This window comes from Accipiter gentilis, chromosome 13 (assembly GCF_929443795.1).
Source record: "Accipiter gentilis chromosome 13, bAccGen1.1, whole genome shotgun sequence".
Classification (NCBI taxonomy): Eukaryota; Metazoa; Chordata; class Aves; order Accipitriformes; family Accipitridae; genus Astur; species Astur gentilis.
The window spans coordinates 7,730,196-7,749,147 of NC_064892.1; the positions used below are offsets into that span (position 1 = coordinate 7,730,196).

An 18,952-nucleotide genomic window follows, 5' to 3' on the forward strand; every position below is an offset into this window, starting at 1 on the left:
TAGATGAGCAGTGTTTTGCTTGCAGCTAGCTTATTTTCATGGCAATTTTGTCAGTCTTCAGTCTAGCAGACTGTCATTTTTTATTCCTGCATTCTGAAGTGGATTTTGACTTTTCTGACTATGGCAGAATGGCAAAGACAGCGCCTTTTCAACGCATCCTACCACTTCTGTATTGCTACTGCTTTTTTCTTGTTTTGTCCTTCGTCGATATTCTTCCCAAAGCGCTGACGATTGAGATGTAAAAATACATCTGTACTGCTGTTTTCTATTAATATTTCTCCCTCCTTCAAACGTGAGGAAAAAAAATGTACTAAACCTCTCCTCCCTAACATCTTCATTGGACATCCCATCCAAATTGAGGCCGACCCTAACACCCTCTTCTGCTCCGCAGAGCGTTCCTCTCCACACCACATCAAACTACTGCATGAGGCGAGGGGTGCTGTTACACATCCGTAAACATATTCTGCACAGGAGTAGTTCAGGGTGTTTTTAAGGCTAAACTCCTGACATTCTGTGAAGTTCAGAAAGACGCTCACGTACATGTGGCGGGTGGGCCAGCCTGGGGCTCCCAAGCTGCCGCTCAGGTGGGGCGTCCCTCCCTGGGCCACACCACACCGTCTCCAAGTAGGCCGCAGAGCGCCCACCGGTGCCTGGAGTAGAGCCACCAGGACGCCAGGAGCCCAGGAAGCTCATTAAAGCCGGGACTCATCTCACAGCAGGGCGAGGGGACCACTGGGAAGCCGTTGCCATCTCCTCTGGTGGCTCCCGAAGGCCGCCTCCGCGGCTCTTGGGGGCGGACAAGGATTTTGGCGCGTAACGCCTGGGGCCCTGTGCCGCCACGGGAAGGTGGAGGGACCGCTCGTGGTTTTCGTATCCCTCTGGAAAAAGGACGGGAACTCACTGGGTTTAAGTGTCAGGGTCTGAGAATACAATACAGGGACTAATTACAGATGGGTTGTAAAACCAGAGTTTGTAAACAAGATTCCGGTACTGTCAGAATTTAAGCAAAACTGTTGTAGTAACACACAAACTAAAATTACACAAGATTACTTTAGTTACTGCTTCTTTGGTTCCGGTAGATACTGCTGGACTTGGACTGTGTTCCTCTACTCCGACATAGCTCCGCAGAAGCAAACTTGTGTGCCTCGTGCTTTTGCTCCTCAACACTTTGTTCCTTCACAAAGACTGAATGGACCACTCTCCTCTCTGCATCCCCAAGGATAAAACGATCCTTACATATTGGTTTAACTATTGGGCAAATAATTAAAATCTCCAAAAATAAATAGTTCAGGAAAGAAAATTCTCGGCAAAGAAGGAAGTCCTAGCCCTACTAAAATCCAACAGCTTTGACAGACTTTGGTAAAAATCAGTACTGTATCCACCAGTCAGGAGGAGCTGCAATGACAGACCATATCCTCATATGATTTCTGAAATACAGAGAAAACTGAGCTTGTATCTTACAAGGTAAGAAAGCACTCCCAAAAGACGCTGACAAAAAACACACTGAAAGGAGGTTAAATCATGAATGTAAGAAGCCCACACTCGATACCTCTTTTGGAGTAACTGGCTAAACTACAGTTTGGATTTGCAGAAGCAAAATATTAAGATAATCTGAAAAAAAAAGGGGGGGGGGGGGGGGGAGACACCAAAACCCAACAAACCATTAGTAAAAGACTGAGCAACTGGAAAAAAGTGACATGGAGTGAAGCTCCTGGATTTATCTTACCAGGTTATCTTTATAATAAAGACAATTTAAGTGCTAACTCCTGGCAAGGACCAAGGAAACAATATAGGTGGAGGTAGTCAGTCAAAACCAGAGGACACGGAGTAAGCTACTCCTGACTGCCCGAGCAGAATGATTTCTTGATGAGATGGTTGTATCTAATGTGAAACCAAAAATAAGTCAAAGAAAGAAACTCTCTCCCCAGAATGCTGTGCACATGGAACAGGGCAATTGTCTACAGAAGTAAAGGACTCCTTATAGGATGGCTGCAGAGAGAAGAGCATTTTGAGACGGTACTACATTTTTTTATATGTGCTAAGGGGGCTGTGGAGATGCTGAAAACTTATAGGATGTTTAGGGAAGGACCAAAGGAAGAGAAAAGGAAGAGACTAAGGGGAGGGACTTTCAGAAAGACATCACAAAAGACTGATGCAGTTGTCAGTCACTCAGGAACACATAGTCAAAGATATGTGATAAATGTGTCACATTCATTTTTAAGTTTAGTATTAACTAAGCTCCTATCAAACGATTACAAAGTAAGAGAGGTTTGATCCCAGTTTTATTTTTGTAATTGACAGCAATAAGGAGAGAATTCATATTTAAAGTGAAAGCAAAAAGACAATCTCAGAAAGCCTTTTAAGTCCACCCATCAGCATTCCACCAAATATTCACCTCAGTCATGGTTATATCTATGTAACTGCACAAGAAACGCTTCTTTAGTTCCTACGTCTGCCTACATCACAGTTCTGCAGCAAGCTGAATGTAGATACCCCAGTCTTCCCAGCTCACTCTGCATCCTGCTTTCTCTGAATATCAAATGTATTATTAGTTTATGTCTTTTATTGCTCTTCTCATTTTGTTGTTACAAAGCTCCTCTGAAAATTGCCACGTAAGTCCTGAATAAATATAATGTCCTGAATGAATGAGAATATAATGGTGCTAATCACAAAGGAAAACTGTTCGCATTTATTTTAACTGTTCCCTGAAATAATCTTGTCAAAATGTTCCTGGTCTTGTTAAAGTTTCGTTTTAAGTACTTACCTCAGTTCATATTTATATACTGTTTAAATTGATGTTTGTGTTGTTTCTCACATGAGAAGACACTTGAAGATGTAGGAAAGCTCGCTAGTGAAGGCCAACAGCGTACAATCGACAGATTCATCATGTCAGGTATACAGAATTCATCAGAACTTAATTTCCTTAAACTTTATGATATTTGGAACACCTCTTGCATTTTGATGAGCAGCCCCTGGATTTCTTGAAAAGCAGCCCAATTAAAAAATAATGAACCTATTTTTTTCTGAAACTGACTCATTATCCTGGTGGTTTCCAACAGCAACTTAGAGCTCAGTTTTGTATCAAATTATTTTGTGCCTGTTGGCCAGCAATACCTTTGCAACCTTCTAAGGTGCTTCTGAAGTCAAGCAATTTCCCCAGGAGAAAATGTTATTCCCACTGCCGTGTTTGTATCTAGGCTCAGAAAGCAAATAAAACTTCTAGTGGAAATAGACAGAACCCATGGGATGGTTCAAGACCTCTCTCTTTTACCTGAACCTCAGTGGAACATATTAGAAGGAGAATAGCTTCATCTTCAGCAGAGAACACTAAGATTTCTGCTGCTGACTCTCCATGGAGCATTTTTTGTTGTTGTTTTTATAGCATTATTCTTAAAAAAACATATTTATAGGATGAAAAATGTTAAACCCTTTAGCAGGAGTCTATGAGGAACCACTCCACACCACCATCCACTCCCACTAACAGAAAACTAAAAACATCTTCCAAGAATGCTTTCTGTTTTGTCAACGTTTGATGAAGAATCAACCCATTTTTTGGAACTACAACCTACCCAAAACTCACCTTTAACATTATTTATGTGCACTTCCAATAGTTACACCTACTGCTTCTTCACGAAAGACTCACTCTCGCAGAAAATAGAAAATATTTCTGTGCAGGCTGTCATGCCAACCGGGCATCGCTTTTTGAGGATCCTGCCCAGTGGGAGCAGGCAACGCGTACCTTCTGACACTGGGTGCTTGCTTAGAGCAAAATAGATATATCAGAAGGGATTGGGTCGCCTGGGAAACCACGAGCCAAAGGGCCAGCAGACACCTACACCAAGAACCGTGTTAATCCAAACTGCCCCTACAGAACCTCACACTTCAAGGTGTAGATGCTTGTATTCACTGTGGATTGTTCCTTTAGAGTACTTAAAGAAAAAAGGCCGGCTACCACTACTGACAAATCATAACGAGGTGACAGGAACACGTAATTCATTGTACTTTGCCTAATTTAGGATATAATGGCCCAAGCAATGAGTTTCCCATCAAATCCCATGGAAGATTATGCCATAATCAAAGCGTTTGTCGAACATCTTTTAGATTATTGCTGACTGCTTGCAATCTCATATTTGATAACTAATAATCTGAATAACATTATCAGCACAGGAGGAAAACTGGAATTGTTTAAATATTCCTCAAGAGGGAAGAAATAAGGGGAAAAAAACCTTCTATGCTGACCAATTTTCAAGTTAAGTGTTTTATTAAGAAAAGCTTCAAGATCAAATAGCGATGCCAGCCTACTTCAAAGCTACCTTATGTTTAAATAGATTTACCATAGACAGAGTTCTTGGCAAAGAAAAATAATTTTGATATTCTGCTCTTAATCTTTCCTATTACAATACTTTTGCTTTGCACGCAATAATTAGTTCTTGTGCAGAAACAGAGTGAAGAAACTATCTAGCTGAGTGCAGCCTGCCCTCACCTCGCAGAGGGGTTGCAGATCCAGGATGCTGGTTTCAGTCTGTCTTCCAGTAGCTGCCTTACGCAAAAATATTTATGCATTTGTTGGATTGGAGCTAGACAGAATGCTTTAGCTATTTCAAAACACTGTCCTCCGATGTGCCAACAAGCAGGCACAAAACCAAACCCCCTCTCCAGCTTAGTGAACATGATATTATTTATGCACAGTGGAATTGCTTCAAAAGGAAAGATCACATGGATCCCTTCAAAAAGGGCCTTAAAAACATTCTCCCAAAATGTGAGGAGTGAGGACTCAACTCTCTCACTCATCAGCATCACTCATGGGACTTTTCTCCTAGGTTAGATTCACTGGCTGATTACTCAGTTGTCGTGACTAACTCTCCTCGTGCATTGTATCCCGTAGCCTTAAGCACCTATATGAAAGCTTTATCTTGCAAGGCACGAAGCTGCCTAAAAATAAGGGGCTGTATCAGTAAATACAGTGATGGCCTAACTCTTTGTGGGAGCAATAAGTATTCCAGCAAACATAAGTAATGTTAAAAAATTAATTATCTGTTATTTTTTCTTCTTTTGAAATGCGGAGGTACGTATGTGTCTGTAGCAAACACATGAAATATTCTGAGCAGAATAGAAAAGAATGATTTAGAAAGAAAAGGAAGAAGAGTTCCCCATAAGCAATTGAGAAAACATTCAGAATATATTCTGTAGCTTGCCTTTGCAAATTAACTCCTCACTGTTGAAAGGCATGCATGCAGCTTTCTTGGAAAATTAGACCAAGATGTTTTTTCAACAAAAATCTGTTTGAATCCTGAGTTCCTGCTATATCTAACACAACTTAGCAAGCACCTTTGCTCCAAAGGGGTCCGAATGATTAGCACTTGCAGATCACAGCAGGGTGAAATAAAAATGAGACAAATATTTGTGGAATAAATATTAGTAATGTTTACAAATTTGCCTTTCATATGAGAATGTCAAAAATACAAATATCTATTAATCAGAAAATGTGGCTGCTGGCTGTTACTATCATCTTCCCAGGATGATTACTGTTGAAAATTGTAAATAACTCATCTCATATTTGCTGATTTAAAATAATCAAGATTGCACCTCTGTATCTCTATATTGAATTAACACAAAGGTATAGAAACTCTAAGTACCATTCTGAGAAGTTTTATTCCGCTACATCAGTCCTTTCCACACGACTCATCTGAACAGTCATTGCACGCAACAGTTTGATCAGCTCCCAAAATCAGCAAGCCAGAGAATGTAACAAAAAGATTAGCACTTATGTATCAGCCATTAAAATGATGATGATCCTAATCTGCCAACTCGATTAGCCTTTCTAGAAAGGTTTATTGTCTGTGCTGTACAATAACTGTAATAATGATGTTGAAAGGACTATACAAAATAACGTAAAAGTATATAAATCAATAGCAAAGTTACATGTATGGTTCTTCTGCTCAACTGAAGTTTATGGACCTGCGTGAGATTTGTTTGGCATTACAGACTAAAAACTGGATGAATCTGCTCTTAACTATAGAACTTCCTTCATCTTGAGTTTGATTTTTGCTGGTGTTTCAGCTAAAAAGGTGTCATGGTTTAACCCCAGCCAGCAACTAAGCACCACGCAGCCGCTCACTCACTCCCCCCCCATCCAGTGGGATGGGGGAGAAAATCGGGGAGAAAATAAAAAAACCTCCTGGGTTGAGATAAGAACGGTTTAATAGAACAGAAAAGAAGAAACTAATAATGATAATGGTAACACTAATAAAATGACAACAGCAATAATAAAAGGATTGGAATGTACAAATGATGCGCAGGGCAATTGCTCACCACCCGCCGACCGACACCCCGCTAGTCCCCGAGTGGCGATTCCCCGCCCCCCCTTCCCAGTTCCTATACAAGATGGGACATCCCATGGTATGGAATACCCCGTTGGCCAGTTTGGGTCAGGTGCCCTGGTTGTGTCCTGTGCCAACTTCTTGTGCCCCTCCAGCTTTCTCGCTGGCTGGGCATGAAAAGCTGAAAAATCCTTGACTATAGTCTAAAAAATACTGAGCAACAACTGAAAACATCAGTGTGTTATCAACATTCTTCGCATACTGAACTCAAAACATAGCACGGCACCAGCTACTAGGAAGACAGTTAACTCTATCTCAGCTGAAACCAGGGCAAAAGGACAGGGAAATTCTGTAGAGTTTCCTCTTCCACCAAAAGCAGATTTAGCTTGAGAGGCCCATTAGGTATGAAGGTAATGGCAATTACCATCCTGTCAACAGAAAAATGGAAATTACTCTAGAATACTCAAAGAATCACAAACTAATAATGAAAGGAAAACTATGCAGATTTAAAAGGAAAAGTGGACCTCAATTATAGTCCAAAAGTTATCCACCATTTGTAATATACCTTGGAAAAAAACTGTCTGGTGTATGATACAATTTCAGCAGACTTTTTGAATGTAACGGGCTGTTTGGGTACATGGGCATATGAAATTACGCACGTATGTCCACACTGTGGACATAATACTTCTGTGCATTCTTCTCAGTTGAAGAGAAGGCATTAGTGTCTTGGGTAAATCATGAGAGAAGAGCAATTTAAATCTATTCATCAGATATGGAAAAGCTCCACTTGAGCAATGATCTGTATTTATGTGTTTAACTATTCACCAGCACCCAGATTTTGGTATACAAGGTGCAAAGAGTTTGTGGTTTGGCCAGTGTCTGTATTGAGCATAGACTGTGCTTTAGACAATGATTTACAGTGTCCAGCTGGAGCTGCTTTAAAAAGCAAACTCAGACTCTAAATTACTAATTAACAAGGTACAAAGATGCTTCCACAAAGGATCTATCAATCATTGTAGTAATCTCAGTGGGATATGAAGCTGGTGTCCTTTAAAAGGACAATTTAAAAAATTAAGCAGCATATTTATTTGTACTACATTTGTTGTTTACGTAATAGAAAAAGGTTTAAACAGTATGTACGTACGTAACTATGACATTACAGTTGTGTAAGTCTCATGAAGAAATACTGGCATAAATATAAAATGGAAGCTCTCTGCAGACAGGACTGTCCCTTCTTTGTATTTCTTCAGTGTTTCACACAATTAAATAGTAATTTTGAATTTTGATCATTTACTGCTTTACTTTTTAAAAAAAAACCCTGCAATTAATTCTCAATCAAATTCTGCCATCAGCTGCATTCAATGGAGACAGACAGGCAGAAATCAGGTTTGGGGGTCTTTAACTCAAAATACTAGTAACCAAAGTGTGCGCGTGCCCCACAACCAATCTGAATACAGTCAATTTATACATGGCTTTTAGTATGCTGTCTCAGTAATTAAAGACGAAAGAGGCTTTGGAGTTCTCACACAAAGAACAGTACAGGACTTCTGAAGATGAGCTTTAAGAACAAGCTAATCACTATTTCAGCATTCAGTTTCAGGAAGCTGTTTCTGGGAATCCTTTCACTTCATCAGCCATGCTACATTGCAAAGACAGGTGTTTGTATTTAATCAATGCATTCTAGTTCTGTTCCAGGTATTCAATTAACAGTGCTTATTTCCAGCCCATAGCCAGCATGACAGACCATCTTGGAACAGCAGCGGTCAAGCAATATTGCTACTGGCTTTTCACCAATTCAATAAATAAACTTCCCCTATGTCATTCTTTCAAATACCTTAATTTTTAAATTAATTTTGATTTTCTGCACAGAAACACCTAAATCTCTCTTGAGCCAACAAAACCTGTTTTGCAACTTTGATTAGCATGATCTGTCTTCCCTGCTTTTTTTTTGCAGCTGGACTGCTAGCAGAGGATAGACTACTTCACAAAATAAAAAAAGATTTTAAAAAGGAAGTTTTTAGTGTGGGTCAGCTTTGGCATCTTCTTTTACATTTTTGAAACTGCTTTAAATACATGCATGTTACACAAAGTTTGGACCAGATAAAAATACTGTAAATTGCAATGACTCTAACTGGTTAAAGAGAATATGGCCTTAGTCAGAAACTGTTCCAGAGGTGTTCTCCGTATTTCTCTACAACACAGATAATGCTGACAGACAAAATGATAGATAGCTATTTTCATTCAAAGACTCTAAACTGCCCATACACAGTATTATCTTACATGTTAAAGTTGTAAAGCCAAAAGCTAATATCAGAGAAATAAATATTTATATTATGTGTTTATGCTGTGAATCAATTTTTTGGAACAAAATAAGATGCAGTCACTGTTTGTACTTACAGGTCCTTTCTCTGTGAAACATTATGTCAGCTTAAGAGAAAAGACAGAAAACACATCAGGTTTAGCCGCTGGACATTGGCTGCTCATCATCCCGTTCTTTTGATTTCTCACAGCATTGTTTAAACTTCTTAGGGACTAGCACACATTTGAAAACGAGGGTACTCAGAAATGAAAAGACAATTAAAAATTGTGCAACAGCTTCTGAAGTCTGCTGACTGATGACTGTATACTTAAGACACGCAGAGAAGCGTCCTGCCACTGCTTTTAACAATTTATATTTCAGCACTACTATGAGCACAATTTTCTTTTATATGTCAAAGCTGCATGTAACTGGGAATAGGTAACCTCAGGTGTAGAAAAGATGTAAAACATGAAAACAACAATAAATAGCAGTATATAAACCTGTGGTCTAATAATCCGATCCATCTGCCTCATAAACCCCAAATTCCAGTGTGCCATAAAGTCGGCAGACACCCACTAAACTGACCACATTAACTATCATATATCGACTTGGTAACAAGCAGAGAGTTTCCCAAAAGCAGTGAAGCACTCTCAGTATGATCCCTCATCCCAGGCAGATGTTCAGCTCCTTCACTTTTGGAGAACAGATGACTTTGCTAGGACGGCTTGTCAAATTTTGGTGATGCAGTTGGAAAGGCAAGTGCAAAAGTGGGGATAATAGCTAAGGATGCTCAGCTGCTGGTAGGTTCTTCTCAATTATAGTGTAAGAGTACTATACTATTCCAGATTGCATTTTGCTGCCATCTGAGAAAAGATGGACAGTCTTCCTCTTGCAGTTTCATGGTAATTGTAAGATATCTACCTGAAAGGCACCATCAAATGGTGAGCCCCACTTTCTCCTCATGACTTCAGGCACACGTTCCCACATACCTCTTGAGTAACTTCACAGGGTTTTTTGGCGAGTTAGCTATCAGATCAGCTTGCTAGTCCATGCCAGCGTGTCAGACGACTAGACCTGATGCAAGGGAAGCAGTCAGAGGCAGGGACAGGGAACACACAACTTTGCTGACAGCCAGCTCCCATGAGGGGGGGAGATATAAATGAAAACATACTTCTATAGTCTGGACCCAAGCCTTTTACAACTTGTTTTAGGTTTAAAGGAAGCATAAGCCAGAAACTCACAGTCTGCTCTCTCAGGTTATGGAGCACAGTTTTGTAAAATTATGATGAGAGACAGAACCGTGCAAAAGCTGCACTCGTCTCTCTGCAATGAGACAATTACATATTAGATACTGAGCTTGAGTTATTGAGAACTGCCCACTTAGGAGAGCAACAAGCTCTGAAGGAACCGTTCAACAATAGAAATGCCAATACATCTTGATTAGAACTTTTTCCATTTTGGAGCATGATCAGTCAGGTTGCCACAATCTGTTTGAGATGAGATGTTTAACCACTTAGATGGTGAAAAAAAGAAGACATCTACAGACTGTACGGACCAAGACCAAGTGGAGCATTAAAAAAAAAAAAAGAAAAGAAAAAAGAAATGGAGCATCTCTGCTCCCTCCCTCCTACTTTGCTACCTATTCATCCAAATCCTTGCATGAAAGCACTTTTCCAGTCTTTTTCCCTTCTCCTAGGGCTTTAACTGCATGGAAGGTCTTAACACCTAACACAATGAATGCAAAGTGACTCAAGCAATGAGAGAAAGAAGTACTCCCATTCATGTTCCATTCACCTTCCAGTAACAGTCCCTTCACCAAGAATTCATCTTACCCTATATTCTCTCCCCAGTTCTCCGAGTCAGGTTTTTCCTAGGCTCACTACCTCTACCTAGAGCTGTGTATTGGACTCCAAAGCCACACACTGCTACCAAAACCAAAACACAGATCAAAGTGGCATCTACTGGGAAAGAGAAATGGTTTTTCCGGATTCAAATGCTGCAACCATAAATACCAACACTTTATCCAAAATGTGACCGCTACTACTTGATTAGTATGACCAGAAAAATGAAATTTAGGCAAGAGCAGCTCAAAGAGAAACATTTCCTGAAGACAGAAACTGATCCTGAGCTGAACAGAACCTACAAAAAATGTACGCAGCACCTGACAGGAGCCTCCCTGGCCATGACCATCAGTCAGCACCATTGGACTTTCGGTAGGATAACTGCGCATAAAGATCCTTTCCCTAATGTTATGCTTCACTTCTCAAAAAAAAAAAAATATCTGTTTAAGAAAGCCATTTTAGTTTCCTGTGTTAATTACTGCTTAGAGGCTCTCGAAGGAAAACTCCAAGGTCATGAGGGATACCATAACTCAAAAGCCAAACGCAGGTATGTGACATGAGAACTGTAGTGAGGCATTCACAGAACTGCATTTTGCCAGATCTGGAGTACTTCTGCGTACCTCCATAGTTCTCACAACTATAGCAGTATCCATGTACATCCTCACACTATACCGTACTATACAGTCCGATACCCAGATGTGCAAAAGCCTCATCCCATGCATTGACTTCCCTCCAAGACAAACTCAGAGAAAAGCCAGACGGGTGTCTCCGTAGTCTCTAGGATGTCAGAAACTCAACGCACAAGTCAGAGGGACGTGGCCAAAAACATCAGAGAAGTATGTAGCTACCATCATCGACATGGCAAGAGCTACAGCTACGGAGACTGACAATCTGTTTCTGGCAACAGAGAGGTCTAGGTTTTGACTTAGAGGGCAGGTTATATTACCTACTGCTTAGTCAAGCATCAGGCTTGAACTAATTGGACTCCCCAAACAGTAGGATCAGTGTGGCTGACTTAGCCTTTGATCTTTCTGGCATATACGAACTGAGCCCTGTGTAGTTTTTTATTGTGCATATGTTTGCATTCATGTGTGCTTGCCCATGTGTTTTTCAGATGGGGCCCATAAAGTTTCAACCTGGTTTGCAAATACCTATCCTGGTAACGTGCCGCTTCTCTAGCTCTTTCACCGCTTAAATGTGGCTCTGAGACCACTCCAGGTAAAAGCCACGATTTTACCCCCGCACACACGCACAGACTCGACTGTGTGATTCTGTGAGCATACCTAATTTAATGTAACAGCCCTACAGGGCACCTGTTAAAAGCAGTCAAGACTTCCACTTATTTCAGGAGATTTGCCCTGCTATTTTAAATCCAACAGGTCAGCGAGCAGGTCCGAGGCTCCATTGTTAGCTGAGCGTCTGTAGAAATGCTTCTTTCAGGAGGAAAAAAAAAAAAAAACAACAGCTCGGGATGCTCAGTACCCTTTACATCTGCTGCTCAGCTGGAGACGCGGTTAAAGAGCCATTAGAAGCATGAGGTGACGGACCTCGCAGGCTAGGCGAGCCGGAGAGCAATTTGCTGTTTGCATTAGGAGCATCAACCCTCGCCACTTCTTTTTTTTGACGGTCCGAAAGCGGGTCCTGTCCCAAGCCCTGCAAAGGAAGGCCAGGGCAGGCGGCCGGTGGGTCTCCATCCCCGGGGCTGGTGCTGGGCTGTAGAGCCTCCTCCTGGGCACCCGGGTTTCTACAGCAGGCTGGCAGGACGCAAACCCTCCTGGCATTATTAATAACCCCTGATTTTGGCCACCCGAGACTCACTCCGCCGGGCGCAGCGGCGGGGCCCGAACGGCGGTCGTCAGCGGGAGCGCTTTTGCGGCACCTGCCTTCAAACGCAGAGTGCCTTCTGTGGTTTGCAATCGCTCGACAGAATAAAGTACCGCTGTTTCGCTTTGCTGGAAGGAAAAGGTCACGTTTGCTGAAAGCAGCTCATCGGAGAGAGCCGGTGGTCTTTGTGACAGACTCCTATAACGAGAGCTAAAAATTTTCTTATTAGGAAAGCTTATTTTTTGGATGCGTGCAGGAGCTCTGGAGCAGTAAGGGGTGAAGAAAGCAAATCTTAGTTTTGGTAGGTTTTAGGCTGTTTTTACATACAGAGGAATAAAGTGCTAAGATTTTTACCAGGCATATGTTTTCCTGCCATCTGCAACACATTTTAAATTCCTTTTGCATCTTGTAATGTATTCTCTCTGTTTAGCATAATAACTATTCTGCCTTTAAACACCAACCTTTATATGCTGTTCTTAGGAATTTGTGGAGAAGTGTTAATTCTTTTACACATATTTAAGCTGCTAAAATAATTACGCCTGGTAGTACAAACAGTCAAACCCACAGAATGAAGGTTCCCTTCCCAGGGAGATAGCACCCATTAACCAGGTACGAAGGGGAGCATACAGTCATAGTTCATTGAAAACGTAATTTCATTTTGCTAGTAATGGGAGTGCTGATACTTTGATACCGTAATGGAGTTTTAAGCACCAAGCTTGTTATTTCAACTAGAAACTTTAATGTAATTATGCATTTTTACTTTACTAAGCAGAAAGGAAGATTAGTATGCATAGTTTTCTTACATGTATCGTGGGGAATAAGACAGAGATCTCTGAGTGATACCGCAAGATGCTCAAGTCATTCAAAAGAAATGGCAGGTGGTAATTTTAAAGACAAATTACCCAGAAAAGCTTTTATTGTTGATCACTTGTTATAAGATTTGCCATTTGCAAGTAATTGTACATTCAGCTGAAACTGACCTTTTATGGGAGCCAAGTGGTAATATAAATGAAATGAATATATTCTTTATTGCAGTAATATAAAAAGAATGGCCTGAGCTTTTAACATAGTGCTTGACCTCTCTGGTGTCTGAACACCACCTAATCTCAGGAGTATTTCACAATAGCATATGATGAAATAAGTACTAATACAGCATTAGAACAGTTTAACACCTTAGCACTTAGAAGTGTAGAAAATATTGTAGCTTTAGGTATGCTTTTTGATTATAAATCAGACTGACAACAGAAAAGATTATGAGAGTACAATACACTGAAATTCATCATTACACTAATTATTAAAGCATTGCCTTTTCTATTTTAAAGTCCCTCTTTCCAAGATACTCTACCATAAAGTCACATCGGGAAGCTCCAGATGCTGAGATTTAAAATTCTCAGTCAAAAATGAATTATTTATAAGCATTAAAAACATGCTATTTCTCCTCAAAGGCCCTGATCTTACAAAAAACACCTTTAGGTTTAGATATGCATATATAAGTTGTATTCCCTTTAACGGCACAAGTCACATACAAGCCAATAAATACGTACAAAAGTGATAGCAAAGCCAGGTCTTAGAAAAGCTGTACTTCCTCCCAGCTAAACGCACACACCGGTTTATTACATGTACCATGCACTCATAATGGGAAAATAAAGGAGGCTGTAAGGGGAGGTGACCAGAGCCTCTTGATGCTGCAGTTACTGAAATCACAGAGGTGAGGAGCAGTCATACACAATATGAAGGATACTACTACAAAAGCGCTAAAACAAGAAAAGTACAGCGTTTACGTGAAATTTCATGTCCATCTTCATTGTCATCACTGAGATCAGGAGTGAATTAATCTCTAATGGCCCAATTCAGGTTTCTCAAAGTTGCACTGATTATATTACTGATTTCAGTAAGGCTGAAATCTTTTTTTTACACTCCTGAGGCAACCACACAAGGTGTCTGTGAATCCCCATTTGCCTCCTGGTCTACAGGCACTTTCTTCACACACCTCTTGGTGACAGCAGTAGAGAAACAGTGAAAGAAGGCTTTAATTAACAAGTGCTTTGATACAGACTTGGTCAGGAAGATTTTCCGCTGTTCTCCTGTCAATCTGCCATTACATTTTAGAGCTACTTAAAGGAAAGCAAAACATTCAGAAGGAGTATCTTGGGAACATCTGACATGGACTAATAGCTCAATTGCATGAGTGACTACTGAGTTTATTTTTATTATTATTATTACCACTTCAGAGCTACAAGCAACTGTGTTATGTTTGCTAGCTTTCTTCAGTCAACGCCTCTGTATTATGCCAGTAGGAAGCCCATTCATCAAAGCACAATTTCAAGTGACTCCTGACCTTCAAAATGAAGGGTTTGCTTCTGCTTTCATTGCAGTTACTTTCACTATGGTGTCTCTGTGTTGCCAGAATCTCACCTCGTTCATCATCTGCACAGGAGAACAAAGCTCACTAACTTCTTACGCAGCTTTTAGAATTCAACACCTTCACAGTTGGACGCTTTACCAGAACACTTCTAGTCTTTCTCTAACCACACTATTATTCTGCATCTAGTTTAAAAAAAAAAAAAAACCAACAAAAACCAAACAAAACCACAACCCACAAAACCCCACACCCTTCACTTTTCAAAATCTCTAGATCAACTGGAAGTGGAAAGGCACACATCCATTACTTCTAAACAGTCAGACATTCACTTTCATTCAGAAAACTCTGAGGCAAGGACAATGCTCCACCTTTAACTTTGATGTTTCATTTTCATGGCTTCCCCTAAGATGCTGTAAGTGACTGAAATCATGGTTGGAGTTAAACAAGTATTGCTAACAGATATGTGCTGTGATTTCTCCCTTCTGTATTGACTTTCAAGTGCCAGATTTTCCTCCAGCAAAACATCTCCTGCAAAGTCCTCAGGAGCTCCACTCAGTGCCCGTGAATGCTGGGTCACGTCAGCCTGAGTCTGACAGTTCAACTCTTCTTCACAAGCAGGATACTCCGCACAGCTCTGCGAGAGGGCAGATTTTACACGGACAGCCCAGCATATACCACAAGCTACTGCTACCCACCCAGCGGGTGACTGACGCACAGAATCAAGCCCACAGCGGTATATGAAGTATACTTCAAATTTTCTTCCTCCCCCCCTTCCCAGGCAAAGTTCCTTTAACGAGAACTTACTTTGACAACCTATGTTGGAAACCAACTTTGTACGCTGTACTCCGATGAGGGTCACAGCAGCAGAAGTTGGTGATCAGACAAGACGTCAGATGCAGCAGGTTGATTACAAATAAGTACTACACAATTACATTGAACGATTTAGCACTGTTGTAAAAGCATAGCAGACAACCGTAATCGCAGCGTTACCAAGTTCAACACATTTCACGTGCAACAAAATACTGTAGGAAAACCTTGCCTTACAGTGCAAAAACTGGCAGCTTCTTAAATCTGTACCTTCTACCTTCTCCATTCCAAAGTGAGTGCCAGTATAAATAATTTTACAAAACTTATCTAACAAGTCTGGCTTTGCAGGTCCATTCAACAGAGGGGTATCTCTGTGTCCATAGCCTCTCTAAACAGATTCTTTAGCTTTGTGCATCAGTACGTACAGACTTTGCATCGGTACGTACACATTACCTCTTCAGTTTACCAAGTTAAAACAGTCCTAGCTAGAAAGTAGCTTTTGAACAAATAACAACTGAAAACATACTCCTACTGTTAAATCAAAACACATAAAGCATACTGCATATTACCACTTGCCATCATATTATCAAGCCGTTGATGCAAAATCTTCTGAAAACACAATGTTTGTCCAGAGATACGACTGCAATTAAACTTCTTTGAACACTTTAAAACATGAGGCATTTGACGGACTACACTTCTTTCATAACAGTAACAAATTGTTTCCTTAACCAAGCCAGTACAGTGGAAAAAGACAGAATGAAAAAAAAAAATATTCTGAAACCTGTACGTTGATTGCTTTAAACTTCCAACGTTGCACCAGATTGCAAATACGCAGCTTTCACATTAACACGAGCACATGCTGCATGAACGGTTCTTACACAACCTCTAAGCAGCACCGCAGGAGTACGTACTCCAAAACACCCGGTAAAGCAATCCTAGTCTTCCAACACCCAACTTGAATAGCTACACACAGAACTGCTCAGAAGTCGATACACCAACTAGTAACGAGGCAGATAAACCACAAAGAAAACAACTTGCAATAGGAAGCTCAGAAAAAATAACTCATACCTGCATAAATCATGTACTTCGTAACCATAGAAGTAGATATTACTTATGAAGCTTAGCAGGAAACTGAAGAGTAATTTTCGATTGAACTACTGTTAAGTATTTACCTACCACGAGTCTTTCTGTACTGATACATGTGAACAGAAACTTGCAAATGCTGGGATTACTTAAAAATTGCATGGCAACTTTCCACTGTACATTGAGAAAATAAATGAGACAATAAAACTCCGTGAGCTTAAAGCAACAAGTGTTTAGCCGAAGTTACTAGAAGTCTGAAATTCACTGGAAATTACTATTCGTTTTTTTTTAAATGGGACAGGGCATATCCTACCACCGTCTCAAAGCAGACGGAGTTAACAGGGAGCGAAGGGAAAGCCTGACTGCATATTCAAAGGATCTGTGGCTCACAGCAGAGATTTCATGATTTGATATAACTGATGAGCAACCTGAAGAGAAATCTTTTAAAAAGAGCACAGAAAGACCAGAGAATCGGTAAGCCTGAGGGAGGAAGGTGCCCGTGGAATAGTTACACCCGGAGACCCTTTACTCTCCTGCTCTGTCCCAGAGCACGTCAATGGGTCGGACTTATGTGTCCGAAGGAACCGACGTGGCTATGCAGAGGTCTGGTCTGTTCTGCATTGGCAACGTGGAACAACCTTCCCCGTATTTTTGTGAACTACATCCTCGCTGTCCTGCGATTTTCCACATTTATCATTCCTCATGTAAAGCACTAAATACTGCACACTGAGTAACTGCGGCTTTATTTCACCTCAAGGAAGATAAATCTACTGCTCCCAACTTTAAAAAGGAAGCAAGCAAACCGAGGGGCATCTAATTCACTCTACAAACAGCAGAGCCTAACAGCGAAGTGCCAGTGGCAATGCAGAAATCTTTCTCGAGGGCTCCAGCAGTCCAATTTAAGCAGCCCAAGCTCATGCCCTCCCGTACCATTTCTCTCTTTTTGTCATGCTCTCCGATTGCTAAAGGAGCATCTGCCCCGGCCGCGTTTTTATTCACGCAGTCCCAAGGATACACCAGGGATAAGGTTGTTGGGGAAAAAAAGCAGGAAAATAAAATTACAACAGCAAAGCACCCTTACACCACCATAGGGCAGACTGCGATATAACCTGTTGTAGGCATGTTTCGGCAGAAGGCAGAGCTAAGTAACGGGCTGCCGGGGGGCTCGGGCGGCGGAACCGGGGGAGGCGGGGGGGGGGGGGTGTCTCTCCCCAGCAGCAGCGGGCTCCGGGAGGGGAGCAGGGCTGCCTTCCCCTCCCCCACCCTCCTCTTCTTCCTCCTCCTCCTCCTCCTCCCTCACGCCCTGTCCCCGCTGGCAGAGGGCAAAGTTATTCCCCCCGCGCCCGGCGGCAGCGGGGGCAGCAGCCACTGCGGAACCGCTCAGCGCCTCTCGCAGCCCGGCTGCAACTCTCCAAGAAGTTTCTGCCGGCGAGCAGAACCGCGGCTGAGCTTCGCCCGCGCTCTCCACACCCCGCACCCCCCCTTTTTTTATTTTTTACCCCCCCTCCTTAGTTTTTACGTTCACTTAATCATTTATTTACACACACCCACGCCCCGCCGCCAAGCCCCCCCGGGGCGCCACCCGGCCCGGCAGAACCGCGCAAAACAACGCGGCGCTTCCCGGCCCCGCTCCCCGCGGAGCGTGCGCGCAGCCGGGCGGCGGCGGCGCTCCCCTCCCGCCCCGCTCCGCTCCGCTCCGGCCCCTTACCTGCGATCTCCTGGTAGGGCACGCTGGCCAGGCTGAAGCCCTTGGCGCTGTACGCCTGCCGCACCTCGCCGCAGCTCCGCGCCTTGCCCTCGGCCCCCGCGGCCGCGGGCAGCAGCAGCAGCAGCAGCGGCAGCGGCAGCCCCGCCAGGGCGCAGCTCCGCGCAGCCCCCTGCGCCGCCGGCATGGCGCGGCGCGCAAGTCCCGCGCGGCGCGCAACTCCCGCGCCGCCGCCGCCGCCGCGCCGCCGCACCGCCGCGCCCCCCGCTTGCGGGGGCGGCGGCCCGGGAGCCCCCCGGTCGCCGAGGCAAACTTTTGCGAGGCGGGGGGGAGATGTGCTCGCAGGCACACACATGCGCGCAGGGCGGGGGGGGCAGGAGAGCGGCAGCTTCGTTTCTCTCCCCCCCCCCCCCCCCCCCCCCCGGCTCCTTTTCGAAAACGCAAAGCGCTCTCGCCCCTCGCCGGAAAAAAAAAAAACCAACCAACCAACAAACCACCAGCCCTCCCCCCAAAAAAAGGAAAAGAAAAAAAGGGGGCTAAAAATCGGGCTGTGGGCTGTGGAAGCGCGGGCGCGTTGCTGCGAGCGGAGTCCCGGGGCAGCGGCAGCGCGATCCGGCGCGGAGCTGCGCCCGCCGCCTCGGCGAGGCTGGAGGTGGTTGGAAAAGCAGCCGGCGTGGGGCCGGAGTGGACAGCGGCTCCGTGCGTGCCGGT

The 18,952-nt window shown here is 43.0% G+C and overlaps 1 protein-coding gene across 1 annotated transcript in view; it reads right to left on the bottom strand.

Annotated features, from left to right (window-relative positions):
* GPC6 (glypican 6) overlaps nt 1-18,596 on the bottom strand; it is a 777,853-nt gene extending 759,257 nt beyond the window's left edge. Inside the window, exon 1 of the mRNA XM_049815985.1 lies at nt 18,245-18,596. Within this exon, the coding sequence (XP_049671942.1) occupies nt 18,245-18,596 (352 nt within the window). The remainder of the gene's footprint in view (nt 1-18,244) is intronic.
* Nucleotides 18,597-18,952: the final 356 nt, after the last annotated feature.